At 42.5% G+C, this 13,988-nt stretch overlaps 3 protein-coding genes across 3 annotated transcripts in view; 2 read left to right on the top strand and 1 right to left on the bottom strand.

Annotated features, from left to right (window-relative positions):
- six9 (SIX homeobox 9) overlaps window positions 1–539 on the top strand; it is a 2,942-nt gene extending 2,403 nt beyond the window's left edge. Inside the window, exon 3 of the mRNA XM_023404998.2 lies at window positions 273–539. Within this exon, the coding sequence (XP_023260766.1) occupies window positions 273–447 (175 nt within the window). The 3' untranslated portion in view covers window positions 448–539. The remainder of the gene's footprint in view (window positions 1–272) is intronic.
- A 49-nt stretch (window positions 540–588) lies between these two features.
- qpctla (glutaminyl-peptide cyclotransferase-like a) lies at window positions 589–7,398 on the bottom strand. Its single transcript, XM_023404997.2, has 7 exons — window positions 6,661–7,398; window positions 4,463–4,609; window positions 4,071–4,364; window positions 3,487–3,648; window positions 3,039–3,138; window positions 2,834–2,950; window positions 589–1,861 (listed from the first exon to the last, which is right to left on the bottom strand). Exons 1-7 carry the CDS (start codon window positions 6,877–6,879, stop codon window positions 1,716–1,718), a joined length of 1,185 nt encoding a protein of 394 aa, XP_023260765.1. The 5' UTR covers window positions 6,880–7,398; the 3' UTR covers window positions 589–1,715.
- A 1,283-nt stretch (window positions 7,399–8,681) lies between these two features.
- LOC111654130 (ribonucleoside-diphosphate reductase large subunit) lies at window positions 8,682–13,491 on the top strand. Its single transcript, XM_023405018.2, has 4 exons — window positions 8,682–8,839; window positions 10,305–12,286; window positions 12,673–12,861; window positions 12,959–13,491. Exons 1-4 carry the CDS (start codon window positions 8,821–8,823, stop codon window positions 13,148–13,150), a joined length of 2,382 nt encoding a protein of 793 aa, XP_023260786.1. The 5' UTR covers window positions 8,682–8,820; the 3' UTR covers window positions 13,151–13,491.
- The last annotated feature ends 497 nt before the right edge of the window (window positions 13,492–13,988 follow it).

Genomic DNA, 13,988 nt, shown 5'->3' with positions numbered 1-13,988 from the left:
GAGGTGTTGATTCAGTTTTTGGAGAATGCACTTTGTTGTGCTGCTGAACTGCATTACATTACACTGAGAGCTGTTTCTGTTCAACTTAGTTTCAGCTAGGTGTACCTAATGAACTGCCAACATAGTACACATTGGTAGCCTGTTGTTTTATTCCGTTTTTACATATAACAGCACCCTCTTGTGGTTAAATTAGGGACCTGATGTAATGTTTAACAGTGTGTTGTGAAATATATTAAAATGTCGTTTTCTCCCACTATTTTTATGTTATTCAGCTCTACCTTCAGTTTCCAAACAGCTGGTTCTGGAGGACCCTCAGGAGAAGTCTACCTCTCCTCTGACAATGACCCGTCACCTCCAGGCAGCCCACATCCCCAACACTACAGACCTCCTCCACCCCTCTGTCACCCACCACCTCCTCTACATCATATGTGTGAAGGCCTCATCTAAATCAGCCCTTCAGATGTCTAATTTGCTACTTCTCTTACTTGGTTGTTTGTTTTTGACAAGTATATTACATTACAATACACTATAGTACAATACATTGTTTTGCTCCTTCTTGAATTTAAAGCCTGGTTTCTCAGTAAAACAAACATTTTGCAAGTAGTTTTATTACCAAAACATGACTCAGCAGACATTGTACCTTGACTTAAACACAGAACACAATATAAGACAGACTTTAAAAGTAAGCGACATATGGCTGGATTTAAATTCAACATACCAGTTCACAGATGTGCTGCAAAGCCCTGCGGAGGATCGACACACATTGGAAAGTCTCTCACTCATCCTTACACACTATGTTCCCACATGGTATCAAGACATTTATAACAATCATGTTCTTCAGCTGGTTAAAGGAAAGATGAGACTAAGCTGGTAAAATGTTCGTCAGCATTTTAGTGTTTTTGACTTCCCAAAGGTGCATCAACATCTGAGACAAACTGAATAAACCATTTAAACTTTATTGCTGACTTTTCCCTACACCTTGGTGTAAAATCACATTCATTGGCCTTTCGCTCTAATATCATTACACAGACACAAACTGTGCGGTACAGCCACATAATATAGCTAGCCATTAATAATAGCAGGTTGTAAGGCCAAGAGGAGCTTCACTCATGTGAAGATAAAATGAAGATTATTCACAGAAATGACCTAGCTGTCACCATTTTCACTGTACGAACAGTGTTCACAGCAGCTCAGAGAGCTCAACTGATTGTGAAGTCTGTCTTTAAAAAGTCAGTAGTGCATCTCAATCATATTAATGGGGTTAATAATAGTAATCAATGATTAATAATATGGATAAGGCTAAGATTTTGTTTTAACAGGAATTAAGCTAAAGTATTAATTTAGAGGGCTTTTGAAATCAAACACATTTCCCAGGTTCCCCTCAGGTACCATGCTCATTAGCCATTACAATAATATTTTAATTAAGACTCTGTATCCACTTCACATTCCCAGACAGTTGGAGAAGGGCCTCCAACTCATTCATTAAATGAAAACAAGGAAACCGGACCAGCAGGGACAAGTCTTTGGTAAAGTTCAGCTGGTATCCCAGTTCCATTTAGTTCATTTCATCGGGGTCTCCTCTTGTGCACCTGGTCCTTTATTCGTAACCAGTGAGATAAACAGCACTAGTAATCCAGAACAGGGTAACAGTGAGCAGAGGGTTTCAGGTGACAGCTGTGTGGACCTTCACCTCTAACATCTGTTAATGTTTGTGTTCAGAAGCCCAGGTATTCAGCCAGAAACACAGCCATGATCTTGGTCAGGTTCTCTACAGTGGGACGGTGCATGTTCTCCTCTGTGTCGTCCAGCGTATGCCAGAACTGCGGGAAGGGAGTGGCAATGACATGTAGCACAGGGACACCTATATGGACGGATGGAGAGGAAAGAGGAAAGTAGTGATGCTGACTGACAGCATGTGTAATATACTTAGAACATACTGTATATATCCCAAAAAACGTTTTAGTTTTTAGACTCCGGGAACCTATTTTCTCAATTTGTTCGTCAATCAGGAAAGTGGAGAAGAAAATGAATCTACAGCTCCTCTGATAATTAACTAATTGTTTTCATAATTTTTAAAGTAAATATGCTAAGCATTTGTGGTTCCACCTTCTTAAACATCATGATTTGATGATTTATACATGAAGGAAGGTAGACTGAATTAGGGCTGAAGCTAACGATTATTTTCAATGTTGAGTAGTCTGCCAATTATTTTCTCGATTTCTCAATAAGTCGTTAATTGTAAAAAAAAAAAATGCCATTAAATTTCTCCAAGCACACTGTGATGTCTCTGTCTCTATATGTGTTTTGTCTCACCAACAGCCTAAGCTCCCTTCAGTGAACTTTAGGCCAGAGAAGGGTAGTGGTGTGGGAAAACTGAAGAGGCTGAACAGAGCAGCATTCTGGACCAGCTGCAGAGGTCTGGTGGCAGACGCTGCATTGGTCCAAACAGACAATGACAAATGCCTGGATGAGCACCTGGGCTGCCACCCTGTTGAGGAGGGTGAGCATGCTCTACAGGCGCAGGCTACTGGACTGATCGTGTCCAGGTTTCTATCCAGATGTAGCGCAAATCTCAATTTCAATAAAATCCGATCTAATAAAATGGGACTGAATCAGCTGAAAAGGAGGGCGCCAGTCAAACTTTGCTCCACAATGCTCCACAAACTCCAACCCCATATCGCTCCTCACAGATCTGCTGTTTACATTTTGCTTTTCTCAATACACCAGCCTTCACACCTTAGCCAGGCATAAACACTTTATTTGTGATATTTTAAGCTTTAAAATGTACATTAAAAACAGGTGAGAGAGAAACCCCCCTGGTGTTATCACTCACCTTTGTGAAGGAAGGGGATGTGGTCGTCCTGGACAGGTCCAAGATACACATCCTTCCTAAAGTACGTCTGCTCAGAGGGGTGAGATGTCAAGAGGCCCTGTCGATGGAGTCTCTTCTCTGAGAGAGAGGGGGGTGAAGGCAGAGTGAGAGAATACAACAGCGAGGGATTTTAAATATTCACAATAAAGCCACAGCCAGTACCTACCTGCAGCAATCAGACGATCAAACCAGCGTGCCGTGTTATCAAAGTGATTGGCAATCAGTGGGTCAGGACCGCCGAGCAGGTCCAGCAGCACAAAAAGGTCCTAGGGCGAGATTTGAAAGTCAAAAGACAGCAGTCAGTAGTTGGAAATTGGTAGTGAATATTGAATTTCCTTTTAATCATAGTACATTACATGTTGCTGAGATGTAAAGAAAAACCATAATACACAGAAACAGTTGCGTAAAGTTACATGACTGCACGAGAGACAAAGCAGTAACTAGATTTTTAGCCATTAAACATGACTGAGCTCCAGCTATTGGGCTTAAAATGGGCAGTGTGTTTCTGCTAAATTCAGCCTGATCATACATAATTTAGCATGTGTCTGCATCAGGGTGTGAGGAACGATCATGGAGGACGTGTATTTCTGTACAGAGCAACACAGTTTCCTCACCACAGCCTGGAGCACGGTGGTGTGTGAGGAGCCTGCGGGGTGAGGCGTGTTGGCCATCCGCTCAGCCAGGTGGCGAGAGCCGTACAGCGAGTCTGTGGCCGTCCACTCTTCAAACGACTCCTCACCGTCAAAAAACACGAGCTGAAGGGAGACTGGAAGTTTCTATACAGGAAAGAAGCAAATTATCATTAAAATGCAATTTACAAAAAGCAAGCAACTGAGGCCAGTTTCTCTTTCTGCAGTGTTGTCGCAGTGTGTGTAGGCAAGTATGTGTGTATTCCTACAGTAACTACATAAAGCACAGCCTCTGGAGAGACACTGCTATATACAGATGACATCTGCATTCAATACAGGGGCCTAGAGTCAGCATTTTTTATCCTATACTGCAGCCTCGAGGCAAAGGGACAAAATGAGGGTCTAAGGGGAAAAAAAGAAGAAAGAAAATACTCGTCAGCAGCTCAGATCTTTACTCTTTGTTATGGGAGGGCGCACAGGAAAGGATCAAACAAATGGGAAACTAATCTGTCAGCATCCAACTGCCAAGATGACAGCACACACGTGTGAAAACACATCTGAACACACACCTGCTGTTTGAATGATCTAAGCTGGGCATCCAGAGAAGTGGCGAGCTCCAGGATCATAGCACAGGGCACCGCCGAGTCACTGGCCCCGAGAAACACCTTCTCTGGCGCCTGGGGGTCTGGAGGCAGGACCTTGGAGTCATAGTGGCAGGCCAGGAGCAGCCTCCGAGGGGCTGAAGGGTCCAGAGTGGCAACGATGTTAGTGAAGGTGACCGGGCCTCGAGGGGTTGGAGACTTGAAGGAGTCTGGGTCTATGGACCAGCCAGCAGACAGCGAGGACAGGGTGGAGGTGATGTGCTGAAGTGGAGCAAGTAGAGGTCGGATTAAAGATGAGGGAAAGAAACAAAGAGAGTGAATGTGCATCAAAGAGGAACCTATTCAAGTTTTAGACACACCTGCTGTACGGCCAGGCTGCCCTGTGTCCCCGGGAGCCTCTCTATCAGGATGGGCCTCAGGTGAGTCTCCCACAGACGAGTCCCGTCCACCTGAGAGGCCAGACGGCGGAGTTGAGCTGGAGAGCACTTACTGGGTTTGTGGGATAACTGCAGAAGAGATAACAGGATCAATGATGAAAAAGCTGATGTGGGAAGAGGAACAGCATGTGCTGTGAATAAAGAAAAGGGCAGGAGGTGAAGTAACAGCACTGAAAATGAAACGTAAGGGTTTGTCCTCTTCTCAGGTTTTTATGGTGCAGAACTGCTTGACTTCTCCTCTGATCCTTATTCTACATATACTGTATATTTGGTCCTTACTTACGTAATGTTGTCATTCTGTTACTCCATAATATAATTGGTATATCTATACTCTGTTTACACCCCAAGGTTTCTCCTTTTTGTCCCTGTTTAAGGTTTTATTTTGTAGAGTTCATGCTTATCTCAACTGAGGACTGATATCCTGTGTGAGTCATTTAATCGAAATGTTGGTTGACAGAAAAAATTGGCTTCTGTTTTGATGCTTGATTAATTATTGGAATCATTTCTCAAGCAAAAAAGCCAATAACTCCAGGTCCCACCTTGTCAAACTTCAAGATCTTCATATGATACTTTTTTTTTGTGCAATAATAAACTTTACGTCTTTCACTTTTGGACTGTTGGTTCATGTTGGACATGTAGTTCAAGAGACTGGGAAGCTGTGATGGACACTGTTCGATATTTTCTGAAATCTTTATAGACAAAATTATTAATTGAGAAAATAATCAGAAGATCAATCAATTTTCATAACACGGCTGTGTGGTTGCAGCTCCTGTCCTGGTGATTATAAATTAAAAGTAAAGAAGAGCAGTCGTGGGACTGATGAACAACATCAAAACCAAGTGAAGTGAGACGCGTGATCAGCGGGAAGTGACACACCTGGGCAGCTACAGTGACTTTAAGTTGCTGAATGAATATTGTCCCTTCTGTCTCTCTTGATACTGCGACACATCCAAAATACAGAACAAACAGAAGAGTAATGGTACTACGTAGGGCTACGAATAGCGGTTATTTTCACTATTGAGTAATTTTTCAATAAATGTTTTAGAGATATCATTTAGACTAGAAAATTTCAGGAAATGGTGAAAAATGTCACAGACTTCAGCCCAGACTGATATATTAACATTGTTTATTTTATCCAACCAACCCGAATACACCCCGATAGAATTTATGCTAATATAAAACCAAGACAAGCAGCATTATGCTCACACTGGAGAAGCTGGGCAGTGACTGGCTTGCTACAACGATTCACTTTCTGTGGACTTAGTAATAAATTATTCAACTGATGGTTACAGCACTAAACAGTAGAGGGAGGAAAAGAACTGTTGAGGAAAATAACAACTATTACACTCAATCTAAATCTAAAAATCACTTATTAAAACTACTTTTTTATCAATTAACATATGCATTTTTGTATGTATGTACATATGTATTTCATGCTTGACATCTTATGTATCATAAAATGCACATTTTAGATTTGTGTCTTCTGTTTTACTGGTTTCTGCCTTGTTGATTTTAATTCTGTATCCTTTTTTTGTCATTTGGATTTAGAGAACTTTGGCTGGTGGTTTTCATGAATAAAAATAAATAAACTGTATTATTCTGAATAGACAATCATTGAGTCAAAACTTATAGTTCAGCTATGTCACCACTAACACCTGTTGCATCTGGTCAATGAGAGCAATTACCTTGAGGTAAAGTCAAGTAAACTTCTACAATCAAAATGTTACTTAAGTAAAATTGCACAAAAATTAACAGCAAATTGTGCTTTAAGTACTTATTATGCAGAATCACATTATGCAACTGGAATATTACAGATGCATATATATATATATATATATATATATATGTGTGTGTGTGTGTGTGTGTGTGTGTGTGTACATATTTCACATTGTAGCTGGTTAAAGTAAATTTAACAGTAGTACAATAAAATAAATGCAGTAAAGTAAAAAGCAGTGTAGTGGAGTAGATGCATAGAGTAACAGAACATAGAAATACTCAAGTCAACTAAGTGCAGTATTTGATTACATGTACCTTCCACCACTGAATCTGGTTATTGTGAAACGTCACATAAAAGGCAAGACAACACAACACCTTGTTTATTTTTCAGTCATAACTCTTACCCTGTCTTTGGTCAGATCCGCGGTGGGCAGGCGGTTCACGTATCCACTGGTTGTGTCGTTGGACAAGTAGACTCCCAGCACCACCGCTAGCACCAGAAACCCGAGGAGACAGAACAGCAGTACCCGGGCCCGGGGCATCCGAACCCGGTCACAGCTGGGGAAAGAGCCGCTGCCGTTGCTCTGCTGCAGAGGCTTGTACCGTCGACTGGACCTGGACATGACTGGAGATGCAGTGTCTTTTTACCGGGGCTCAGTGAGTCCTTAGGGCGACGTGTGGAAACTGCCCAACGCAGGAGGGAAACTCACACAGGAAGTCGAGGGGAGGCTAAACTAAGCAGAGTCGGGGGAAACAGTCTGTGTTTGCAACAGTCCCGTCTCAACATAATGATTCATCCTTCGCTTTTAGTCTGTTTTTTAAGGTCCCAGTCTCCCAGCAGCCCACTCCTCAGTAGACATGACTGACTTAAGTGCTTCTTTGATCCAGTTAATCCAGGATACACAGAAACATTCATTCTGTGGGTTTCTCTGGCTCCTGCTGTTCATGGAGCAGCAGCTCTTCACTTTGCCTTACACTCATTTTATATCCAGTAACAGCAGCTAATGGGAAAACTGCATCAAAGCGACCAAGCAGCAAACGTGTATAACTCTTGTGGTGCAGACCTCCGTGTAAAACATGTGCAGATGTTACGCCTTCACATTATAGGACAGTTTAGTATAATCTCTGATCAAATGGCGAAACTTCTACTGTGTTTTTAATTGTGGTTGAAAAAAAAGCTTTGTACTGCAATAACGCCACCTATTGAATTGGAGTAAAAACTACAGTCATATATATAAAAAAATATATTTTTTTGTTTTGTTTTGTTTGTTTTGATTTATTATTAAACAGCTACATCTGTTAGTCAGCTATTTGATGCTTTTATCGGTGACACATGATAGTAAACTGAATATATCTGGTATCTAAATACACGTGTCTCCTCAGCAGTCTGTCAGAACAGAAGAAGCTTCTTGGATGAAACGTCTTCAGTCCAGCTGCCCTCGATCTAACCCTTCTTCAATAATATACCATGTCTCTATAAACTTGTTTCTTAAACTTCCCTTCCCTTTACACACCCATGCACATCATTGCATCATTCTCCTCTCTGTTCCCTGGCTTTAGTTTGTAGGAATAAGTATTTGTTTTGATGCTTTTCCTGAGAGAGTACTTGTAATAATGGATGCAGTTCAGAAAAAAACAAAACAAAACATAAGTATGGTTTATTTGAAAATAATGTAATCTTGCATCAGAACAAAACTTCTTATAATGGCGGGTTGCAACCGGGTGGAGTATTATCGCCACCCACTGTAGTGTTACAGAATTAACATTTCCCTGTTGGCAGCCCTGTGTCATGTGAAGACATGTCTCAAGAGTGAAAAGAGCTGTTTGTCAGGATTATATGTTCAATCCCTTTTGATCTTCGTTAACTGTCTTTCAGGACAGACAAGGACAACACGACATCGCAGTTTCTGCTTGGATTCTTTCCAATGTGGCGTGGAGATCAATTTAATTCAGTCCTGATCAGATACTTGTGAAACTTCTTGGCTATGATTCCCCACTCCTGATTCTTGCTGGATTTGATGAAACCTTTAAGATCTCCACCCCATAACCTCTGCCTTTACATCTTAATTTTGCTCCAAGTTAAATATTTGGCTCTTGCCTTACTTATTTTATTACCAACTCTACTGAGTTAACTGTAAAATGTTTTCTTTGCAGGTCGATGTACTTATTTAATTCCCTACATGAGCTAGTGCTCACTAAAACTGCACATCCTATCCTAATATTTACATGACCTACTTCTCTGTCCCGCCACATTTGAAGAACAGATGCGGAAGCTGACAGTCTATTATTACATTCTAAACTCCTCTGATTGGTCCTCGGACATGAAGTCCCGTGTACTCTTGCCTCTGATTGGTCAAACAGCATATCGCTCTCTGCTGATCATTAGTGACGTCTTCCGTACAAATACGACGTTAGCGGGATTTTCTGGAGTCATTCGCGCGTTCTTTTGTGAGGGAGGAAGGAGACCGTGTTCAGCCACACATCGTGACAGCGAGGAGACCCTGAACGTGTAGCCGGAGAGCTGCTAATTTCTTGGGAGACGAGTAACACCACACCGTGCCAGTATGCATGTGATCAAGCGAGGTGAGGAGTTTATTTTGTTGTTTTGGAGCAGAGCAACTCGGGCCTCAGCTAGCTTCATGGCTAACTGTCAGTAATGCGGATCTACCGGTCTTTAGGATCAGGTGTTGTATCATACTACCGAAACTCACAGGCGCTGCTTGAGTCGGAGAAACAGCGTCAGTGACCTGCTCATCCACGTGGACGTTGACACGAACCACAATGTAATTTTGTGAGTCCGTCAACTTCAGCTTTGTATTGAGATTATTGTTTATGGACTCAGCCATAATGAGCCTTTGTCATAGTTGGCGCCAAAAAGCCAAGTTATACAGTACTACCTGAATGTCACAGTGGCCCACAGCGTGGTTATGATCGAGGAGATGCTGATTAGTTTGCTCAGCTTCTGCAGGTTGGTCATGAAGAGGAAACACAAAGGTCTGTCCAGTGTTTTAAGGCTTTGAAAAACGATTTGAAACTTATTACAAAACGCTGAGAAAAGTTACACGCCATAAAACAAAACTCTAAGATTATGTGAACAAATGGCCGTGTATATTGCACAGCCCCCCCCCCCCTTATTTTCAGCTGTACTTATAATTTTAACTATTTTTAGTTTTGATTGTACTGATTTTGTTAAATCTAATTCCTGTACCTACTTTTTTGTATTCATTTAAGTTTCTGTTGCTTGGATTCCTTCCTGTATGTTTTATACAGATACGCCTGTATGTTGATTGTTTTCTCAATTAATCAATTATTCGTTTTGTCAATAAGATGACACATAATAGTGAAAAATACCCACAGACCAAGGTCACATCTTCGAATGTCTTGTTTTATCTGAATAACTGTCCAAAATGCTATAGATGTGAAATGTATTATGCTGTGTGAAGCCCTTTGTTTTAAACCAGTTCTTTCACAAAAACTTCCGCACAATTGTCAGCAATTTTCTTTTTAAAAAAACAAACAAAAAAAGTCCAAAAGAGGAATTCCTCACAATAATCGACTGACCTTTCTCTGGAAGGGTGAAGCAAGACTCGGGATATAAAAAACATTTCTAAAACAACAGGAACAAGAACAGGAAAAGATAAAATATTAGATAAATATAAGATAAAATATATATATATATATATATATATAAAAAAAATGAAAAGGAAGGAAGATATTTTTACTTCAATATGATGACAAACATACAAACATACAAATGATACATAAAAATAGTGAGTAAAAACAAACAAACAAAAAAGTTTGATTTATTAATATTTAGAACGTGTTGGCTCTAAAGGAAAAGTGATGAAACATCCTGTTTGACTAAGATCAGTCCAGACTGGGATCTCACTGGATTTGTCATGAATTATTTTATTATTTATTATTATTATTATTGTTATTATTTATTCAACCAGCTATTACTCTTATCTTTATTGATTTCTGAGTTTCAGTTTGCTGACTGACAACTTTGGACACCGGTGATTTAGTGTGTATTTCTTTTGTTTTTCAGATGGACGCCAAGAGCGCGTCATGTTCGATAAAATCACCTCTCGTATCCAGAAGCTTTGCTATGGACTGAACTCTGACTTTGTGGACCCGGCCCAGATCACCATGAAGGTGATTCAGGGTTTGTACAGCGGAGTCACCACCGTGGAGCTCGACACGCTGGCAGCTGAGATCGCTGCCACTCTCACAACCAAACACCCCGACTACGCCATCCTCGCTGCACGAATCGCCGTTTCCAACCTGCACAAAGAGACGAAGAAAGTGTTCAGTGAGGTGATGGAGGACCTGTTCAACTACATCAACCCTCTGAATAAAAAACACTCCCCCATGATCTCCAAGGAGACCCTCGACATTGTTCTTGAGAACAAAGACCGCCTCAACTCGGCCATCATTTACGACAGAGATTTCTCCTACAACTTCTTTGGCTTCAAGACTCTGGAGCGGTCGTACCTGTTGAAGATCACCGGCAAAGTGGCCGAGCGTCCGCAGCACATGCTCATGAGAGTGTCTGTCGGCATCCACAAAACAGATATCGATGCAGCCATTGAGACCTACAACCTTCTGTCAGAGAAGTGGTTCACCCACGCTTCTCCTACACTCTTCAACGCAGGAACCAACAGGCCACAGCTGTCTAGCTGCTTCCTGCTTGCCATGAAGGATGACAGCATTGAAGGTATTTATGACACGCTGAAGCATTGTGCCCTCATCTCCAAATCGGCTGGAGGAATCGGTGTGGCGGTCAGCTGCATCAGATCAACGGGGAGCTACATCGCTGGCACAAACGGCAACTCTAATGGTCTGGTCCCCATGCTGAGAGTTTACAACAACACGGCGCGTTATGTCGACCAGGGCGGCAACAAGAGACCGGGAGCCTTCGCCATGTACCTGGAGCCATGGCACTTTGACGTGTTTGACTTCCTGGAGCTGAAGAAGAACACGGGTAAGGATGAGCAAAGGGCCAGGGATCTTTTCTATGCCCTGTGGATCCCTGACTTGTTCATGAAGAGAGTGGAGAGCAACCAAGACTGGTCTCTGATGTGTCCGAACGAGTGCCCCGGGTTGGACGAGTGCTGGGGGGAGGAGTTTGAGCAGCTCTACACCAAATATGAGAAGGAGGGGAGGGTCAAGCGAGTGGTGAAGGCTCAGCAGGTGTGGTATGCCATTATTGAATCCCAGACAGAAACCGGTACACCGTACATGCTGTACAAAGACGCCTGCAACAGGAAGAGCAACCAGCAGAATCTGGGCACCATCAAATGCAGCAACCTCTGCACAGAAATTGTTGAATACACCAGCCACGATGAGGTGGCGGTGTGTAATCTGGCCTCCATCGCTCTCAACATGTACGTCACCCCTGAGCGGACCTTTGACTTTAAAAAACTGTCACATGTGACCAAAGTAATAGTCAAGAACCTGAACAAGATCATAGACATTAACTACTATCCAGTGGTTGAAGCCGAGAGGTCCAACAAGCGCCACCGGCCAATAGGAATCGGTGTTCAGGGTTTGGCTGATGCCTTCATCCTGATGCGTCACCCCTTTGAAAGCCCCGAGGCTCAGCTGCTGAACATCCACATCTTTGAGACCATCTACTACGCCGCCCTGGAGGCGAGCTGCGAGCTGGCCGCCGAGCTCGGCCCCTACGAGACGTATGAAGGCTCTCCTGTCAGCAAGGGCACCCTCCAGTACGACATGTGGGAGAAGACGCCCACTGACCTGTGCGACTGGAAGCTGCTGAAGGAGAAGATCGCCAAGCACGGCGTGAGGAACAGCCTGCTGCTGGCCCCGATGCCCACCGCCTCCACCGCCCAGATCCTGGGCAACAACGAGTCTATTGAGGCCTACACGAGCAACATCTACACCCGCAGGGTCCTCTCCGGAGAGTTTCAGATCGTCAATCCTCATCTGCTCAAGGACCTGACGGAGAGAGGACTGTGGAACGAGGAGATGAAGAACCAGCTGATAGCTCACAATGGATCCATTCAGGTAACCCTCTTCAGAAATCTGCTCACGTGAGCTTCAGAGTAACTATAGCATGATTAGAGCAAAATGTCTGCTGGTTCTCAAAAGCAGTTGTACTGTGCAGGGCTGCAACTAATGATTGCTTTTATTATTGATTAATCTGCAGATTATTTTCTCAATTAATCATTTTGCACCATGTTCAAAACCCCAAATGTTCAGTTCACTCTCAAGAACCACTAGCTGTAATAAAGGAGAAAATCCTCATGTGTTAGAAGCTGGAACCATTTAATGTTTGGCATTTCTCTCAAAACTGAAAACGGTGTCTCGTTATCGACTTAGTGGCTGCTCTGGTGTGGTGACTGTTCTGTCTTAAACATTTAATGATCAGATTGTTTTTATTATCTCAACAGGACATTGGTGAGATTCCAGATGATCTGAAGCAGCTGTATAAAACGGTGTGGGAAATCTCCCAGAAGACCATACTGAAGATGGCCGCCGACCGTGGCGCCTACATCGACCAGAGCCAGTCCCTGAACATCCACATCGCAGAGCCAAACTACGGAAAACTGACCAGCATGCACTTCTACGGCTGGAAACAAGTGAGTGACGCCTGCAGGACGAATCGGAACAGAAAAACAAACCACTGTGAATGCAACAACGGTGTGTATTTATATTCTCTTCTCCTCCTCACCGCAGGGTCTGAAGACAGGAATGTACTACCTGAGGACAAAGCCCGCCGCCAACCCCATCCAGTTCACCCTCAACAAGGAGAAGCTGAAGGAGCCGCAGCCGGACAAGACCTCAGAGCAGGAGATCAAAGACCGTAACACAGCAGCCATGGTTTGCTCTCTGGAGAACAGAGACGAGTGCCTCATGTGCGGATCTTAAACGGTTCTTCCCTCCACTAATTTCACTCTTACCCCGACTCTAACCTGCTAAAGCTTGAGGTTCTGTTAAATGCACCTGTTCTGACTTGATACTGAAGCTTTGGGTGATGCGCCTGATCTTATACAAGTGCTTCCATAACAATTCAGGCTCCAGCATTCTTCTTAAGTCATTTTTGAAAGCACTGCCGGGAGCTTGTCACAATATATGGAATACATTTTTATTAAATGTTACATCAACTCACAGCTGTCAATAGAAGTCACAAAGTACTCACAACACAACATGTTTTTTTATGATGGAAATAAAGATGCTTTGTAATAGAAAATAAAATGTTTTATATGCAAGTTGTTGTCATTGTTTGTGGGACGCCGGGGACGTGATGCAGGGCTAAAACTAGGGCCGAACGATATGCAAAAAAAAAAAAAAAAATCATTCATATATTAATCATACGAGTCACGATTTCAGTTGGAAGTGTTGTTTTTGCATTTCACAGAAAAAAATTATACAAATTATTATTTGTACCAAACAAGCATGTTCATGTCTGTAGAACAGGATCTGTAGGCCGGACGTCTCTGTAACACCACTGATTCATTTATGGTGCGACACATTTGACCATTTCGATTTTTGTGGCTCCTAGCTACAACTAATCAAGATCTTTACCATCAATAAAATGTTTAATTTTTCAGCCCTAGCTACAACTAATCAAGATCTTTACCATCAATAAAATGATTAATTGTTTGAGCTGTTTCACATCAACTCAAGGTGTAAAATGTCCAACACTTGAAATATTCAGTTTGCTGTAATGCAAGACCAAGAGAAGCAGCAGATGTTCGGGGTTTCT

This window comes from Seriola lalandi, unplaced genomic scaffold (assembly GCF_002814215.2).
Source record: "Seriola lalandi dorsalis isolate HSWRI2012SDOR001 ecotype SW California unplaced genomic scaffold, Sedor1 jcf7180002054259, whole genome shotgun sequence".
Classification (NCBI taxonomy): Eukaryota; Metazoa; Chordata; class Actinopteri; order Carangiformes; family Carangidae; genus Seriola; species Seriola lalandi.
This window is presented reverse-complemented; position numbering and strand designations above follow the sequence as displayed.